Raw genomic sequence first — 19,456 nt, 5'->3', positions numbered from 1 at the left:
CAGCTACCAGAGGGTCGGACTCTTTGGGGATCCTTTTCTCCTTCCCTCCTCTGCCTGCCCTGCCCCCACCAACCTCTGCCTCACCCCCTCAGGTGGATCTGGGGGCCTCTCCTTCTCCTCACCAAGGAGCCCAGTGCAGCTGGGCTACTGGCTGTCTTCTAACCCCCAGGGCTAGTGACTCAGGACAAACGCCAGCTGGGCAGGCCATCGTCAGCAGTGTTGGTCCCTGCCTTGCCTGTGGCCCGCCTCACAGAGGTGACCCCAGGACTGCAGCTGGACTGCCCCATGCAGGGGACCCATCTGCCACTATCCGCCACTATCTCCAGCAGGCCCACCCCTACGGGAGCCCTTGGACTCTGAAGCTGCCGCTGCTTTACCTGTTCTTCCTTTTACCTAGACTCCCTTCACCTAAGCTCTTCTGAGTCTCCCGAGCACAGGCCACGGCATCAGTTTGTCGAGTGCTGAGTGAAAGTGACAGAGACGGAGAGACAGCAAGTCTGCCTTCTGACACTGCGCTGGTTTTTTTGGAGTCAGACTTTTTTTTAAGATTTTTTTTTTTTTTGATGTGGACCATTTTAAAAGTCTTGATTGAATTTGCTATAACACTGCTTCTGTTTTTTGGTGTTTTATTTGACTATGAGGCTTGCAGTATCTTAGTGCCCCACCAGGGATCGAAGCTGCAACCCTGCATTGGAAGGTGGATTATTAACCACTGGACCACTCGGGAAGACCCTAGACTTCTTAGGTTGAAATAATTCTGGCGCCAGCACATGCTAGTTCTGTGACCTTGGTCACATGACACAACCTCTTTGGGCCTCAGTCTTCTCACTTGTAAAGCGGAGATAATAGGAACTGCCAGGTAAAGTAATTATGAGGATTAAATGAGATAATGTGATAAAGAGCTTATATCAGTGCCTGGCACAGAGTAAGCCCTTGATACACGTTGTTGCTATCATTATTAATTTATGTCCTCCAGCCTTATCCAATACTACTTCCCCGGACAAGAATTATGGCCACTGCCAACTCCTCAGTTTGCTCCCAGGAAGTACTCACTCCCGTGGCTGGAGGAAGTCCATCAGGACATAACTTCTGACAGTTTGTTTCAGGTCCCAACCCTGCCACTTCCTAGCCCTGTATCCTTGAGAGATGTGCTCTGAGCTTCAGAGTCATCTGGAAACGTGGTCATGTGAGAGTCAGCCTCAGAGAGAGGCTGGGAGGATGGAGTCAGGTATGCAAGGTACAAAGCAGGCAGTCAGACCAGCTGCTGTCAGAGACCATCCAAGCTGCCTTGATGGTGGACAGGAATCTGCCGGGGAGTAGCTGAGAGGCTGGAGGGGCTGAGAAGGAATGGGGGCACCAGCCAGGGAGTGAGCAGCCGGGTGGCTCTAGGAAGAGCTGAGGGCTGCATCCACGTGTCAAGGGTGTCTGACCTTCTAGTCTTTTATGTGGGCCACAGCCCTTCCCGTTTACTTCTCCTTTCCGGCAGAGCAACCCCAGCATTCCTTTAGCACCACTGCACTGGAAGCTTCACCCGGGGTCCTCCAGGACAGAGTGGGCAGAGGAGGACCCTCCACTGTGTGGGGGGCAGGAGCCCCTGTGTCCCTGGCACACGTGGGGCCAGAGCTCACCCTGGGAGAGGCGACAACTCCCAGGGCACAAAGTCTCCAGCAAGGTGCACCCCTGACCTCTCTGCCCTGAGCAGTGGCCTTAGCTGCCAGACGGCTGCCGGTACAGGTAAGGTCACAGAATCAGAGCTTCCTTCTCCCACCCCCAGGGAGGAGCCCTCCCAGGACTTCAGCACTTCCACAGAAACATCCTATATTCTCACCGCCCCCCGCCCCTGGCCAGCTTGTCCAGAATAGAGCCCTGGACTTCCCTGGCAGTGGCTGAAACTCTGTGCTTCCACTGCCGAGGGTACGGGTTCAATCCCTGGTCAGGGAACTAAGATCCCACATGCTTCATGGAGTGGCCAAAAAATAAAAAACCAAAAAGCAAAATAGAGCCCTACCTCTTTCCTCTCCATCCTACTCCCTTCTGTTCTGCTTTGTCTCTGAGGGCAAATGGGCTGGCATTGGAAGCCTCGGACTCTGTCTTCTAGCTGTAGACCTTGGACAGTCTCTGAACATCTCTGAGCCTGTCTCTTCATCATTGAACTAGGGATAACCACAGCCATACAGCCCAAAATGGCTGGTGGGAACATAAGTAATACTGTCCTAAGTTTGAGGTATAATGCCATCTGTTAACAGAAATACATGCCAGGATCATCACTGGTTACCCGGGCTCACAGGTTCAGCATGGCCTCGACCCCTGCTTTGCCCACACCTAACCAGCAGCCTACACTTGCCATTTTATCCCTGCAATCTCACCACCTCTCAGCCTGTACCACCTGATGTTCCATGTCTTCTCTTAGCAGGATTGGTGTTGCCTCTTCCTGGCTCCTCAACACCAACTCTCCTCCACTGCAGCTGCGCTCAGCTGGTTCACATCACACCCTTTCTGAGAAACCTACCATGCATCTTCAGCATGTCATCCAACTCCCTCCCTAGTCCATCTCCCCCACCCCACCTTCCCATCATTTTCTCTTCCTCCATCCCTCCACATGAGCTTGCTATAGTCATTCTAGATTATTCCTCCCTTTCCACAGTGGGAAACACTATCTCTACACTGTTATTACACTGTTTCTGTCACTCATGATGTTCTTATAAAGGTTTTCATTTACTGACATCTCACTGGTCTTGCAAGGCCTGCCTCACATTCCACTTCTTCCAGGAAGCCTTTCCTGATTCCTCTCTTCAAAGGCATCATTCCTACTCTCTCACTTCCCAAATGTGATGCTTATGCCTCTGTCGGGCACTTACCTAACCCTGGACAAAATGAGGCCCCTGTTTACCCTCAGCGGACCACTGTCCCCTTGCTGATGTGGCGCACGGGCAGCCTGTCCACTTGATGCCAGCCCCTGTATGCCAGCTATTGTATTGTACTACTGTACTTTTCAAGGTACTGTACTAGAAAAATTTTAAATGTTTTATTGCTTGTGTTTGTTTTTCATGTATCATTTGTGTGAAAAGTATTACAAACCTACAGTACAGTACTGTTTAGCCGATTGTGTCAGTTGGGTACCTAAGCTAACTTTGTTGCGCTTACAAACAAACTGGACTTAGGGACGTGCTCTTAGGACATAGCTCATTCGTATGTAGGGGACTTAAGTGCACCACTATTCAATACCCCGCAACGAGTCTCCACTCTGCTACTGACAAATATTTAGGTTTTCTTTCCCTGTGGTCAGTAGCACACACAGAGCCGGGGTGGACCTTTTCCCCTCGTACGCACGTGTGAGTGTTTCTCTAGGGTGTGGCAGGAGGGGGGCGGCTTTCTACACTTGACCAGATACAGTTAAATTGTTCTTCACAGGTGTCCACCTCTCTTCACAAGTGAGGAAACTGAGGCCCAGAGACAGGGCAGTGGCCAGCTCGGAGTCCTCAGGGCCTGGGACCCGTTTCCAGCCCAGGGCCCTTCCGGGCACAGCACACTGTGTGTTCGGAACCCCCATTTCCTTATTTTTATTTCTCTACAAATCTTCGCGACCACCCGGGTAGGCGTTATCAGAGCCCATCTAGAAGAAACACATTATCAGCATCCTCCAGGCGGCCTGGGGGTCTGGGAGTGCTTTTGAGAGGAAATGGGGAAGAAATTAACTTTAGAGAATTCCCCGGGCAGCTCTAAAACTCCCGCGGATGGCCTTGAGAGGGGAGGCGCTTCCAGGGGGCTGGGGCGGGTGAGGGGAGGCAGTGTTTTCTTAGAGGGCAGCACCTGGATCCCAGCTGTGTGGCCCTTCCCAAGCCTGTTCCCTGACCCGCCCCCTCCCATGAGGGCCAGGGGCTTCCTTGAGGCCAGGTGCCCTTTCCAAGGCCTCAGCCAGCCCGCTTCTGGGACAAGCTGGAGCTGAAAGGGGCCACAAAGTCTCCAGGACGTGCCTTCATCTGAAGCCCAGCATCCAGGCCTTATTGAACCAGTTGTCTAATCGCTAAAGCACGGCATCCCTGCTCTGACTTGACGGCAGCTCCCTTCATCTACAGCCTCTCCATCCAAATGCCATCAGAGAGGCAGCTGGGTATCCCAAGGGAGCCTGCTGGGCCTGCAAAGGGGAGACCAGCATGAGGGGAGACTTGGGGGGCTAGCAGGTCACATTAGGGGTTCGGGCCTTTATACTGGAGGGGGCAGAAAGCGCTGAAGGTTAAAGCGTAGCTAAAGCCTTGTTGTTTAGTCACTAAGCTGCGCCCAGCTCTTTTGCAGCCCCAAGGACTGTAGCCCGCTAGGCTCCTCTGTCCATGGGATTCTCCAGGCAAGAACACTGGAGTGGGTTGCCACTTCCTTCTCCAGGGGATCTTCCTGACCTCCAGGGTTCAGGTATTGAACCCGAGCTACCAGGGAAGCCGTAGGGAGATGCGTTAAGTTTAAAAAAGACCACGCTGACTTCAGGCGTCCCCGGTGGCTCAGGCGATAAAGAATCCGCTGCCATGTGGGAGACCTGGGTTCGATCCCTGGGTTGGGAAGGTCCCCTGGAGGAGGGCATGCAACCCACTCCAGTACTCTTGCCTGGAGAATGCCCATGGACAAAGGAGCCGGAGCCTGGCCGCTGCCGCCCTTCGGATCACAAAGAGTCGGACACGACTGAGTGACTGCGCACGGCAAGCGGAGCACGTGCTGACTTCTGACTTCCGGGTGAAAGGGTATTGGCGGAGGCCTGCTGGGGCTCCTGCGGCAAGTCAGCTGAGAGACGGCGGCAGACTGATGACGGTAGTGGAGGTGGAGCGATTGACAGGGTGGGAACCTGAGACTCAGTGATCTAGGGGATGGGAAGGAAAAGGGGGTGTTCAGGTCGGCGCCCAGGTTCTGGCCTAGGTGTGCTGACGGCGCCATTCCCCAGGATCAGGAATACTGGGAAAAGGCCGGGTGTGGGGAAAAGACATTGGCTTCAGCTGTGTGCCTTTTGAGGCTGGGTGGCCTGAAACACATCCAGAGGGAGATATCAAGGAGGCTGCCTGGTGGCGTTCATAGGCAGGGAAGGTTCTCCCTGGCTAGAAACCCACAAAGGCTCCTCTCACTGTAGAAGTGCCTCACACTGAGGATTGCACCTGTAGAATCTAAATCAAATCACTGACGCTCATGGCCAAGAAGAAACCTTCACAGGTGTACACATCTTGGTCTGTTTCCACTTCTCACTGGAAGACAAATGACTTGTCCCAGTAGGTGGTTTTGCCTGGATTATACATTGAGCACACACCAGGCAATATGTTAACATGGTAACTTAATAGCAGAACTAGGGTGGGAGAGAAAGATGGAAGGAATTGTGGGGATACTGTAGCAGGTCTGGAGGGGTGAAGAGTTCATCAGGTAGAAATGGAGAACAAAGTTATTGAGGCAGCATGAGCAGATACACGCATGAGACTGGTATACAGGCGGGGCAGGTGAACAGCCCAATTTTATTGAACAAAAAGAGTACAGCATGATGGCATGTTGATCAGAGACTAGGCTGGAGAGATAATGTGGGCTTATCATTGGAGTGGGGGCGTTTACAAGCACTAGGGAGCCATGGATACTTTCTGAGCAGAGGAGTGGAACTGACAGAACCCAGCCAGGGATGGAGTGCAGTGGGCTCCGGAAAGGGAGCATTGATGTTGCCACAAGGGGTTGGAGCCTGAGTGGGAGGTCAAACCTGCAAAGTCAGGAGGAGGAGGTGGGATGGGGGTGGGGAGAACGAAGCTGACACAGCATGTGAAAGCAGAACAAGGGAGAGCCTGAACTGAATAGCGGGGTCTCTTCCCAGACTTTTCCTTAGGGATGTGTTAGAATTAACCATCAGTGATTGGCATGTAAGGCAGGGTTTTTGACAACAGTATTTCTTTAGTTTAAATGTTCTCCCTAAAATAACCATTAGCTCTTTAATCCTCTTCTTCACCAATGGCAGCAAGGGATATTTTGGTCTGAATTCTCTGTTTTCTGGGTTAGCCAAGTCTGAACTAAGGAGAACTGCAAAGAAATGAGCAGGAGGTGATGGATCTGCTCTACTGCAGTCCAGTTTGGGATAGAAGCCCTGGTCATAGGTTCTGATCTTATAAACACCATGAGGCTCTGGGAGGTGAAATCTGATGCCAGGACAGACAGGGCCGGCTAGACAAAGGAAAGACTTCAGGACATGTGGATGCCAGCCCTCAGCACCTATGGAAAATACCCAAGCCTGAGAGGCAGTTTCAACCTCAACACATATAGCAGCACATGAGAAAATAAAGTTCTGTCCACAGAATCACAGACTGTGTTGCTGGAAGGGGTTTCTCTGTCCTCCACATCCTTGCTAGTTTGCGCTCCAGAATATGAATTGGATCAGGTAACATCACCATGTCCCCAAGCATTCTCTGACACTACATCTTACTGTCTGTGGGTAACACAGCCAGGACACAGGCCTCCCTGCCTACCACTCCTATACCCACGGCAGACATCATTAAATGACCGCCACACTTTCTGCTGGGCCTGGATGCAGCCTCAGGATCTAACTTAGCACAGCCTTGCAGGCAGACATTACCAATCAACTACCACCCTCAGGATGACAATCGTTTGCCTCCCATTGAACAGAGAGAGCCAGAATGCCTCAGCCTGTCTCTCTGCTGTCTTTTTCCACCTGTGTTTCCCATCACTATTTCTATGCTCTGGCTTCCCTCAACTGCTTGCCATTTCTAAACAGACATGTCTTTTTCTCACTCCTTGAGCCTTTGTCCATGTCGTGACTCGGCCTGGAATGCCCTCTGTGCAGACTATTAGTGCTTCCCCAGGATATGCTCTCCCATAACAGTAAAGCTGTGTCTGGGCACAGAGCTGCCCAGCATAAAACACTGCCCAGCCTCCCCTGCACCATAAGGTAACTATGTACTAAGTGTTGGCCAATGAGATATGAGGGGAAGTGATGCACTTTTAATTATTTCCCCAAGTCTTGCCTTTAAGGGTTTGGGCGTATACTCCCCTGGGCCCTTCCCTTTCACAAAGGCCATTTGATGGTGAGAACAAAGCAGTGCCAGGGTCCCAGAGATAGAAGCCACATGATGAAGAAGGCAGGGCCAGTCTTCCAGCCTGGACCACCATCCCCTGGCCTGCCAGGGAAGAGTCATCCTCCTCTACCTCGTTGAAATCTCTGTATTTGGTGGGGGAGTGCGGGGAGGGTGTCCTTGGTTATGGTGGCAGCTGAGTTTGTATTCTAACTGTGTGCCCTCCCACCTGCTTCTTGTTCTTTACAACCACCTTCTAGTGCCACCTCCTCAGTGAGGTCTTCCCAGAGCCCCAGGCTCCTCTGGGATCCCCCACCCTTCGTGCACACCTCCTGTTGGCAGTCCTAAACCACAGGATGGCTGTGGCCCCTCCCACCCTCCTGGCTGAAGGCAACTTCTCTCTTCTCCATCCATCCCCTGGACCAGTGCTGGTGATGGCGTGAATGCCCAAACCTGATCATATCACCCACTTGCCCCTGCTCTTAAAGTGCAGACCTCTCAGTCTGGTGGTCAACACGTGACTCTGACCTACTCTGAGCCTTAGAGTTGAAGCCCAGCCTGTGAAGTGATCTGATCCAGAGGCTCAGCTGGTCACAGCTCCCTCTGTGTGTGTGTGACCGTGGACTGTCCCACCCACTGCCCGCCCCGCCCAGCCCCAGAGTGGCGGGTCTCAAGTAGCTGCTTCCTTGCTGACTGGAGCCTACATTGTCCTGCTCCTGGTTTGTTACTGAGAACAGGGACATTGACTGGGGAGTTTGCCTGAGCTGTGTATTCTTCTCAAGTGGCCTAGGAAGTCCCACGGCCTTTATATCTGTTCCTGAGACCCTCCTCCTGTCCCACCAGGCAATATGCTTTGCAAATGGCCCACACCTATTCCTCTGAACTTCTGGCCACTGTGACCTTTCTAACAAGGCTCGACCTCTGGCATCCCGTCCCAGGCTGCAGGCCCATCACTCCCCGGGCAAACAGTACACACAGCCCAGAAGCAGGATGCGGCCAGATCTCAGCCAGTAGATGGCTATTTTGAGACAGGGAGGATCCTGGGAGGATGCTGGCGAGGTCAGAGTAGGAAGGGAAAGAGGTGGATTTTCTGCCCACGATTGTGTGTCCCAAGCCCTCTCTGGGTGCCGCCCAGGGGCCCGAGGCTGCCACAAGGAAGAACACACCCACCACAGGGCTCCAACCTCGGTCTGGCTGGCCACAGAGGCAAACTGAGGGCAGGCACAGGTCTGGGGCTCCAAATCCTGTGGCCGGAGTGGGCAGAAGGAGTGTGTGCTTGTTTGTTGCGTCCTAACAGCAAGTGATTTCAGCATCTGGCAAGACACCGAGTGGTTTCGGAGCAGAGAAGCTGTCAGAACCCAACCCGAGGTCAGATGGAGAACACCAGAGAGAATCTAAGCATCCAGGAATGATAACTGATAATGATTTATTGAATATTCATTGAGCATCTACTACATGTCAAGGACAATATTAGATAGTGGCAAAAAAAAGTGAAGAATGTTTTGCCTTGTGTGTGACACTTGACAATTACATAAGTCCTCTTCTGCAAGTATCAGGAGACTAAAAGTGGTTCATAAAGTGGTTTACAAACTCTGACCCTAAGGAAATAGTCGGAGATGCATGATTCAGGTACAAAGATGAGAGCGGTATTCCACTGACTATGGGCATCGCAGACATTTCAGAATGCCAGAACTCCACTGTGCCAGCTTCCAGTGTTCTGGGGAAGGTCATCTGTCAACGTCAAGTGTTCAATACTGTGCCAGGCACAGCCTGGCTGCCCAGTGAGGGGCAGGGGCAGTAACGAGTATTACTTAGCACAGGTTGGCCACATGGCCCAGGCGTGCATGCAGAGGAGATACCTTTACTGGGGTGAGAAGCCTCAGGTGGGGCAGAGAGTACAGGTCTAGGGACCGAGTGGGACCCAGCCTGTCCTAGGAGATGCGTTGTATTCTGAAGTTCTGCTGTCTGAGACACCTCTAAGCAGCCCTCACATCCTTCTCTACTGACTCTCCTAAAAGCTGGGAACACACCTTATTCTCCTTCTGATTTTGCCTCAGTTCGGGGCCTTTAAATGCCCCTGGTGTTGCCCGCCTGGACCTGATCTGTACTTTGGGCCAAACTGCGCTCCAGGGACTTTTCCAACACCCCTTGCAGGTGTCCCTGCTCACTCTCCTCCCATCTCCTGGCCAAATCAGTCCCTGTTGGGGACCCTTCCCACAAGGGCCTGCATAAGCCCTTCCTCATCCCCAGAATCCCTGAGCCACTCATACTGCTTCACGGCTTTCTCCTCACCAGCCAAGAGCCGAAGCAGCACTCTTCTAGATTCTTCCTCCCTCCCGTGGCATCCCTTCCTAGCTCCCAGCTTCCCAGGACCACCTGAGCTGGACTCTCCCAAGCACAGAATGGATCCCTCTTGGTTAGGTCCCCACTTTGATGGTAGGCAGGGAAAGGATACAGCCAAGCCTCTTTCTGCCTGTAAATGTGCCTCTGACACCAGGACACAGTGTCTGATAAGGATTTCAGTGATCTTTAAAGTGTGAGAGGAATTGAGCAGAAAAAAATACTAGTAGTGCTAACTAGGAATCAGGAAAGTGCTAAGTACTCTCCATGGAACTCTCTGAACTGCACATGCCTGCAAGGTGAGTATTACCCACATTTCTCAGAGAAGACCACTGGGGCAGAGAGAGGTTAATAACTCCCTTGAAGATCACACAGCTGGTAAATGTCAGAGCTGGAATCCAACCCTCTATGTTCCCTGGCTCCAAATCTCCTGCCTGTCACCAGCTTTATGTACTTCAAGCAAGAACAATTGCAACTGACCGGGAATTATGAGGACAACAGACACTGTGATGAAATCTGGGCTGCCTCAGAAACCCCGATGCACACAGTCGCTCTGCCCAGGCCCTGTCAACACAGCCTCACCTTCATCTCATCTCATTAATCTTGGCATTCTCTTCCCAAAAGCTAACCCAGACCCCAGGGCTCAATCTCCGGGGCCCCAAGGGAGGGAAGGAGCTTCCCAGGGCTCCTGGACACCCTTTTAATTAACCCAGATGACCTTCTTCTGACTGAGGCCAGCTGAAGCCCGTCACGGTCTCACCAGCTCCCGTGCCACCTGAACTGTAATTCCCAGCTGTGACTCAGCCCACTCACCCGCCAACAAATGTGGTCCCTCCATTTCCCACAGGTTCAGCATCTGCTGGCCACTTCTCCCTGGCTTGGGGACCCTGAGTGCTGGCTCCTCAGCCCCTGTGTCCAGCGGAGGGCCCGCCAGAGCACCCAGGGAGTGTCCTGCTACAGCGGGCATCCAGGGGCCTGACTCTGAGCCAGCAGAGACTGCAGCAGGGTGAACCCTCTGTAGTTCCTTGAAAGTGTTACTTGCCTCACACACCCTTGTTTGGAGCTTCCTCCCTTGCCCCCAAAGGGGTGCTGCCCATTTCAGCTACTCATGGGGATAATGAAACTTGCCCATCTGTCGTTCTCATAGCTTAACAACAATGGTAAGCAGCCTGGAAAAGTCTTCACGGACCACGACTCAGAATCCACATTAGATTGGTTAGCTTGATCATGCCACATCACCCAGCAACCTCAACCTTGTTGGTGAGTGTGTGTGTGTGTGTGTGTGTGTGTGTAGCCTAGACACCAGATAGTGAACACACAGCCCCCTAAGCAATCTAGGTGGGACAGGCAAAGTTTTTCAATCATGGAGTAATTCATTCACTTGGGAATAAGCACTTTTGAACCGATTCTATCGGGCGCAGGCGGCACAGTGGTAAATCAGAGGAGCCAGATCCCTGTCTCAGGGGCTTCTTTCAACTCTGTGTGACATTGCACAATTTGCCATTTGCATTGTCAGATATGATCTCACAGCCTGGTGTGCACAGTATCTGGCCCACAGAAGAGTTGAGGAACAAATGAAAGCTTGAATAAGTAAATGAATGATGGATGGGGAACAGGGGCCGATCAACGGGAACATGGAAGACGAACATCACAGACTGTCATTCCCATCTTCCAAATGAAAAGCGACGCTCTGAACAGAGTGTGGCCTGGCCACTGAGAGGGCCTCTGGTGTGTGTCCCTGTCCTTGTCACCCCTGCATAGGGCTCCTTACCTGGCGGGCAGTGGCATCCTGGGGACGTCTTCGGGGTCTCCCGGCGCCTCCGTGAGTGGAGCTTCCATTTCTGCACAAGGAGACAGAGAAGAGGGGTCACTGGGGGTCGTAAATGCCAAGCCCTGGAAAGCAACTAGGGATTGAGGGCAGGGTAGGGGGCTAGTGAGGGGGGTGGGGGGCGGGGTCTGACGGGGCACTGATCCTGGATCAAACCCTGGCCACCGGGGGTCTGGGTAATAAGAAGCAGATGGAGGAGTCCCATCTCAGTCACCTCGGGGTCTGATGTCTTTGGAGAGCTCTGAAGAAAATTAACTTGAGCACAAGACCCTATAAAGCAGTTTGGCCTTCCTGCACCCGACACTCATCAGCACAACGACCTGCTCTTCTCGGCTCTCTGCTAATTATTTCCTGTCTAGTTCTGAGTGTCTATGCATCTCGGGGGCAGGGACAGTGACCTCTGTTCTTCTGGTGTCACTCACAGAGCCAGACACAGGCAGGACCACTGTCCCTCCATCAGACCCCTCCCTCACCAGCTTCCCTACCCTTCAGCTAATCTTGAAGGCACCAAAGATACAGCAACAAGCAGACTGAGATGCCCGCCCAAGGAGCTGCCATTTCCGTGGAGATGAATGGATGACACATACACAGCTGCCAGTCCAGACACCTGGAAAGGGCAGGTGCTGAGCACCCCCATCCTTGCCACCACCAACGGAGGGAGTTGGAGGGGAAGCCAGAGGTTAACAGGTATGCTCTGGGGCCAGACTGCTGGGCTCCTGGGTTTTCTCAGACCCTGAGCTGTTAACAGTTCCAACCTCTTAGGTTACTGACAGATCAAAGAGGTTGGTGCATAGAAAGAAAGGTGCCTGATCCCCAAGAGGCATCAATAAGTGTTAGATGTGATTACACTTTCATGGCAAATAGAAGGGGAAGAAGTGGAGGCAGTGACAGATTTTATTTTCTTGGGCTCCAGAATCGCTGTGGATGGTGACTGCAGCCATGAAATTAAAAGACACTTGCTCCTTGGAAGCAATGCTATGACAAACCTAGACAGCATATTAAAAAGCAGAGAAATCATTTTGCTGACAAAGGTCTGTATAGTCAAAGCTATGGTTTTTCCAGTAGTTATGTGAGAGTTGGACCTTAAAGAAGGCTGTGTGCTGAAAAATTGATGCTTTTGAACTGTGGTGTTAGAGAAGACTCTTCAGAGTCCCTTGGACAGCAAGGAGATCAAACCAGTCAATCCTAAAGAAAACCAACTCTGAATATTCATTGGAAGGACTGATGCTGAAGCTGGAGCTCCAATACTTTGGCCACCTGATGTGAAGCGCCAACTCACTAGAAAAGACCCTGATGCTGGGAAAGACTGAAGGCAAAAGGAGAAGGGGGTGGCAGAGGATGAGATGTTTAGATAACATCACCAACTCAATGGACATGAATTTGAGCAAACTCAGGGTAATAGTACAGGACAGAGGAGCCTGGAGGGCTACAATCCACAGGATTGCAAAGAGTCAGACACGACTTAGCAACTGAACAGAAACAATAATTATATTCATTTTATAGGTAAGGGACCTGGGCTCAGAGAGGAAGCTAACCTGGTCAAAACCATGGTGGAGGAAGGCTGAGATCTGGACTCCTTTCTCTGAAGCTAGGACTGCAGTTAGAAGCCAGTAGCCCCAGAGTCAAGTTGGCCCTTAGATGTATTTTACTTGGCTCCAAAGTGATTTTTTTTCCCAATGAATTTGTCACCAATCTTTTGAAGGGGCTAATTTCATAGGAAAGTCTGTGTTTCTAACTTCTTTTGAACATACTGGAAGATCTAGCCACACGGGGCCTGTATCGCACGGCTGGCTATGACTGACTGCCCTATGCATTGTGGTCCCCACTCCAACGTGCTGACCAGCTACGATGCCAGCTGGCTCCTCACAAGCATTTCCCCAGAACTTGCCTCCTCACTGTTGTGTAGTCCTGCCACTCAGGGTGAGGGCAAAGGAAGCTACCTGCAAGGTGTCGTAGGATTTGGTGTCACCTCTAGTTTGCCAGTAGCGACAGAAGGGCAGGAAATCTTCCCAAGGATTCCCGTCAAACTAATGTTGGCTGAGCCCCCACTGTGTACTGGCGCTGAGCTGGGTGCTTTCACACAGGGAATCACATCTAGTTTTCATAATCAAACTCTGCATGCATGCTAAGTTGCTTCAGTCGTGTCAGACTTTGCAACACTATGGAATGTAGCCTGCCAGGCACCTCCGTCCATGGGATTCTCCAGGCAAGAACACTGGAGTGGGTTGCCATGCCCTTTTCCAGGGGATCTTCCTGACCCAGGGAATCAAACCCAGGTCTCCTGCATTGCAGGTGAATTCTTTACCTTCTGAGCCACCAGGGAAGCCAAATAGTGACCCATTTCTTAGTGAAGGAAAGTAGGTTCAGAGAGACTGAGTGGCTTGAACTTGGACTGGTATGTGGTGGATATGGGATGAGAACTCAGGCCTTTTGATGCAAAGTCTACTCCATGCTGATGTATACAAATTCCCCTGGCAGAGGGAGCTCAGCCCCCGTGTGTGTGTGTGTGTGTGTGTGTGTGTGTGTGTGCGCGCCCGCGTGCACGCGTGTGCTGCGGTAGGGACAGATATGCCGTGTTGAAGGGAAGGGCAGAAGAGGACAGGAGGTCAAAGCACATAGAAGGAGGAAGGGAGGAACAACCCTAAGGGAAGCCCCTCACACAGGAAGGGAGGCTGGCACACAAATACTGGGTAGATGAACACTGAGGTGGGCACAGGGTGGCCACTGGGCAAATCGAGGACATCCCAGAATGAGGTCTGGCAGAAGGCCCTCTGATGCACAGCTCTGAACCCAGCTCACTAGTGCCACTTTCCAGGAAGGGACTGTGCATACCCACTTCCACATCCCTTCCCACCAACAACCTGTAGGCTCTCCAAGGGGCTTATCTGTGGCTGTGAGTGGCAACAGTGGGTGTGTGACCCAAGTCTGTTAAATGAAGGAGCTGGTCAATGGCTAAGAAGCCATTGACCGAGTGGGCAGCATTCTGGCTATAGGTTGCAACCATTAGGGCTGTCACTCACTCAATAACTGAAGATGCCAAGCACAGGTTGGACCCTGGAGATGGAGCATGCAGCCCAAGGTGGACAGGAGCCCTGCTCTCCTGGGTTCACCTTCCAGTGAAGGAGACGATGAACAGAGAAACAGATGAATATATAACCCAGGCGGTGATAAGTGCTATAGAGAAAAGTAAACCAGGGTAAGGAGACAGAGAGTGACAGAAGGTGGTGTAAACTCAGGGGTCAGAGAAGTTCTCTGTGTGCAGGGCACGTTTGAGCAGAGAGAACTGACTGAAGTAAGGAAATGAGTCATGGAGAGATCTGGAGGAAGTGTGTTCCAGGCAGAAGGAACAGCAGAAGCCAAGGCTCAGAGACAGGGCTGCATGTGGAGTTTTCAAGGAAGAGGAGAAGGGACAGTGTGGCAGGAGTGACTCAGGCAAGGAAGGAAGGATAAGGACGTGGTGGGAAAGGCAGGTCATTGGGGTGCTGGCAAAGGCATTGAAATTTAGAAGGACACAGATTTGTGACATTTCCACAGCTTCTTGACAGCCATAACACTCCAGAGCTAGTACAGACGCTGTGGTGAGCCATCCGGCTCTCGGGGTCAGGCTCATCCTTAGCTGTGGGGTATGGTGGCTGCTGACAGCTCAGCCCCTCGCTAGGAACCGCTCTCAGCTGAAGGAGCTGCCTTGACCAGGGTCATATCCACGCCCCGCAGCAAGGCAGGCCACAAACAGCCCCATTTAATAATAAAGGAAACTGAGACTCAGAGAGAAAAGGGGAATTGCTTTGAACAGGTAAGCCACAGAGGGATTAAATTCCAGGTCCTCTGCCTTCAAGTTCAATCCTATAGTGTTGTGGCTGTTTAGTCGCAAAGTCATGTTGGACTCTTTGCGACCCCATGGACTGTAGCCCACCAGCCTCCTCGGTCTATGGGATTCCCAGGCAAGAATACTGGAGTGGGTTGCTATTTCCTTCTCCAGGGGGTCTTCCTGACCCAGGGATCAAATCTGTGTCTCTTACATCTACCTGCATTGGCAGGAGGATTCTTTACTGCTGAGCTAACCAGGGAAGCCAGGGTCAATACTTTGGTTCAGTTCATCCTGTATATATGGCTACTGCTCCTTCGTCGCTTCAGTCATGTCTGACTCTGTGTGACCCTATGGACTGCAGCCCGCCAGGCTCCTCTGTCCATGGGATTCTCCAGGCGAGAGTACTGGGGTGTGCTGCCAAGCCCTCCTTCAGGGGATCTTCCCAAACCAGGGATCGAACCTGGGTCTCCTTCATTGCAGGCAGACTCTTTACCACTGAACCACCAGGGAAGCCCAGGCTCAATACTTTGGTTCAATTCACCCCGTATATATGGAGCTCCTCCTAATTGTGAGACTACAAAACTGAGAACAAGACAGTCCCCATCAACAAAGGAGTTTGAATTTTATGTGGGAGACACGTGTTGAGGAGCGTCCAGCTGGTTGCAGACTTTGAGAGCTGAGTGGGTGATGGGGGTTCTGTGCCCAGGTAAGGGTTCGGCCCAAAGCAGCCAACTAAGGGTCTGAAGCAGAGGAAGCACGTGGTCGAATCTGGCTGGCCCGGGGGCCCTCCAGCAGCATGTTGAGAAAGACCAGGACAGTGAGAAGGTTGGAGGCTGAGGTTCCTCTCTGGAGGCTGTCAGTCACACACGCAACAGAGAGACACTAGGGGTCCCGTTTACGGCCTGGCAGCTTGATAGAGAGTGGCGGATGAAAGGAAGGGGGTACACAGGGGAGAGAACGGACAGGGCACAGGACGAACTTGGTGTGGGGTAGGGTCTGGGCTCAGCAATCGTTTTCTGTGAAGGGCCAGTTAGTAAATATCTGAGGCTGTGTAAGCCATACGACCTCTGTCACAACCACTCAGCTCTACTGTGTAGGTGCGCATGGCCATGTTCCCATAAAAGCGGATTTACTAAAGCAGCCTTCCAGTGGGATCCAGGGCTTGTTTGCTCACCCCTGATACAATCTTTATGCAAGCATGCTGTTCTTCCTCCTACCAAAAAAAAAAAGAAAAGAAATGAAAAATCCTCATGGACTCTACTTAGCTCTTTTCCTAGAAAAACTCCCTGATGGAAGGTATCTTCCCTGTTCTCCCCTGGACCACTCCTACCAGGCTCTTAGCCTCTTTCCTGGCTTGATCTCCATGAGGCCTTTCTGTAATAGGTTTGCTAGCCTTCCTCCTTGTTTTATTTTCTCCTTCCAATTTTGTTGTCGTTGTCATTGTCTTATTTAGCTTACTTATTGCTTCCCCTTTCCTTAGAAGGCAAGTTATACAAGGACACGAATATTTTGATCTGCTTCATTCATTGCTATTAATATATTCTCAGTGCCTACAACATGGCCCGGCACATGGTAGGTGCTCAGTAAATACGTGTTGATCAGGAGATCTTGTGTAGTTCTAGATTTCTGATCTGTCTTGTAAATGGGAGGATGGCTGCCCCTTTGAGGTGGGCATGTGCTATCCAGACCACCACAGGACCCTACCCCTGGCTAGCCTCACTGCCTTAGGCCACTAAACTGGCCTCCCTAGACATCTGAATTTGAGACCCTTGGTTTGAAATCCCCACGCTGAGGCTCTGGGGCAGGTGTAAACCTTTCGGAGTCCCTGGGGTGGACCCCCAGCTGCCCTGGACAGAGAAGCCTTCCTGCTTCACCCCTGTTGGCAGCCAGGGCCTCCTGGAATGCCCCACATGGCCAGAGCTGAAATACCACCTGTCTGATCATTGCAGCTATTAAAATGCCTGTATCAGTATCAAAGGGAAAATGCCAAGTGGCCACTCACTCTCCCCAGAGAATGCAGCTCCGGTCTGGCCTGGGGTTTAGGGCCCATTCCCTCCCTGAGCCCAGCCCCAGCGCTCTTAAAGGGCTCAGGCTCAGCCTGGGCCTCTGTAATACGTGGGTGGATCCAAGTCATGGTGTGAGGGAGGGAGCCCAGAGCAGAGGCCAGGTGAGCTCCGACTTCCATAATAGTCGTGACCTTGAGCCTGGCACCTCCCCTCCTGGAGAATCTGCAAAATGGGGCTATTAGCCACAGGCCAGGAGACCCAGGTTCGATCCCTGGGTCAGGGAGATCTCTTGGAGAAGGGAATGCCAACCTACTCTAGTACTCTTGCCTGGAAAATCCCACGGACAGAGGAGCCTGGTGGGCTACAGTCCACAGGGTTGCAAAGAGTTGGACATGACTGAGCAACATTAAACTCTCAAGTGTTGCTGTGGGAAGTGCCTTGGAAACCAAGAAGTACTTACCAGGTGGACTTATTAAATAGGAGTAATATTAATAGTAATAGTTATCCGTATTGAGCTATATATACCAGGCACTGTGCTAAGTGCTTTAGCATTTAATAATTAATTTTTGATATTAGTGTTTGAAAACCCACCTGCCCTTGGAGGCTGCAATGGGATCCTATTTGGTGTTAGCGCATGCCCCACTGCCCTGCCCCACACCCCCCCCCCCACTGAAACATCACTCTGTGTGGGGCATGTGGTGTTGATACAGGCTGGAGCTACCTTTGGGAGTGTTAGAAGCTTGGGGTCTAGTCCCAGCATTCCCACTAACTGTGAAGCAAGAGGTGTTACCCCTCTGGGCTTTGGTTTCCTCATCCATAGAACAGGAATACTGTTAGATCTCACTGGACCACACAGGACAGCTGGAGGGATAAGATGAGATGAGACTAGAAAATCGAAAGAGGGCTTCAGATGTGCAGAAGGGTGAGCACCTGCTATGCCAGCCTGTTTTTCTCAGTGACCAGATGAAGGCCACTTCTCTCTTGAGCTGATGCCAGGCCTGCCTCCTCCCACCTGCCACAGTGAGGCTGGCCTGGCCTCATGTACTGCTGCCAACACGTGGTCCTACCCCTCCACCTCCTGGGAAACTCAGACCCCTTCTTCCTACAAGGTGGAGGGTGAGTGAGGGATCTGTCTGCCGCCCTGCCTTTTGACCACAAGAACAAGAAGTTGAAAGAAGGATTTGCCCACTGAAATGACCACACTGGGCAAAGCTCTGTGCCAGCGTCTGATTACAATGCCTGGCACAGAGTGTGTGCTCCAGCCCAGCTGCTGGAGTGTTCTCCTTACCCCATGCCATAGCTGCTATGGGGCTGGTGTCCTGCTGGAGACTTCAGGTGGCCCTTTGAGAGCAGGGCCTAGTCCAGTGTCACTGATCCACACTTGAACCAAATTACTTACTTTTAGGCCTGCACCCCCCCATCCCAGATCCATCCCTGTGGTCCCATGTGGGCTCTGGCCTTGGCATGGGGGGAATTCAGACAGAAAAGAGGGCAGGGGAGGGCAATCCAAGGAGAAGCAAAGGCTGGATCCCAGAAAAGGCAGGAGATGGACAGAGGGATTTGTTAAGGGGACGGGCCCGCGTGTGGCTGCCTGCCCCTGAGCGCAGGCAGCTCAGTGGGATGAAATCAAAGTAGAGGAAACCGAGACACTCAGCCTACACCCACACAAACTGGACTCGCTCTGTCTTCTCTGGGAGCCTGTGTGCTGGGGGCCAGGAGCGGGTGCCTGGGGGCAGTCTGAGAAACTGTCTTCTTCCTTCCTCCCCCATTCTCTTTGTGCAAGGGACTTGGCGTCTGATCACAGACTCCCAGGGCCACGAAACAGGGGACTCTCTAGATGCCATGAGCTGCTGCTGCCTCCCCATTTCACCAGAATCACAGAGAGACATTGCTTCAGGCTCTGCAGGCCAGAAAACTCGGGGACAGAGGTACACGTCCCGGTGTGAACTTTCCAGCCTTCGTATGAGAAAGTTCTTCCAGCTCAGCTAAGACTATGCTGCAGCCTCAAGAGACAGGAAACAGGATGGGCGCTGGGTTAGCACGAGGCCTAGGACCTCCAGTTTCGGGGGGCCTGAGGTCACCCCTGCACCCAGTGCAGGATGAAGCAGGGTCCCCCCCAGTAGAGTGGGGAGGGGCTGGAGGCAAGAGTGCTGGGATGGAGATCAGAGCCTCTCCCCCACTTTCCCTCTCACGAGTGGGTATCGAGCATCTCTGTTTGCAGAGCCATGCAAAGTGCTGGGGACCCACGTGTGAGCATGGAGGCTGCCCTCATGGGGCTTACTCTCTAGGGAGGGGCACCACACTTCAGCGTGAAGCAGCCCGTCATCAGAGCTCTGGCAAGAGGGGTGAGGTGTCGCGAGCCAGTCCGGGGGCACTGACTCGGCTGGTGCATCAAGGGAAAGTGACAGCTGAGCTGACATCTGAGGATGTGCAGCCA

General features: G+C 52.3%; 1 protein-coding gene across 1 annotated transcript in view; it reads right to left on the bottom strand.

Moving 5' to 3' along the window:
- Nucleotides 1-19,456, bottom strand: part of COL13A1 (collagen type XIII alpha 1 chain) — a 149,203-nt gene that overhangs the window by 118,372 nt on the left and 11,375 nt on the right. Inside the window, exon 2 of the mRNA XM_070469837.1 lies at nucleotides 11,149-11,218. Within this exon, the coding sequence (XP_070325938.1) occupies nucleotides 11,149-11,218 (70 nt within the window). The remainder of the gene's footprint in view (nucleotides 1-11,148; nucleotides 11,219-19,456) is intronic.

Source organism: Odocoileus virginianus, chromosome 7, assembly GCF_023699985.2.
Source record: "Odocoileus virginianus isolate 20LAN1187 ecotype Illinois chromosome 7, Ovbor_1.2, whole genome shotgun sequence".
Taxonomy (NCBI): domain Eukaryota; kingdom Metazoa; phylum Chordata; class Mammalia; order Artiodactyla; family Cervidae; genus Odocoileus; species Odocoileus virginianus.
The sequence above is the reverse complement of the archived record's forward strand: the minus strand, read 5'-3'. Positions and strand labels throughout refer to the sequence as shown.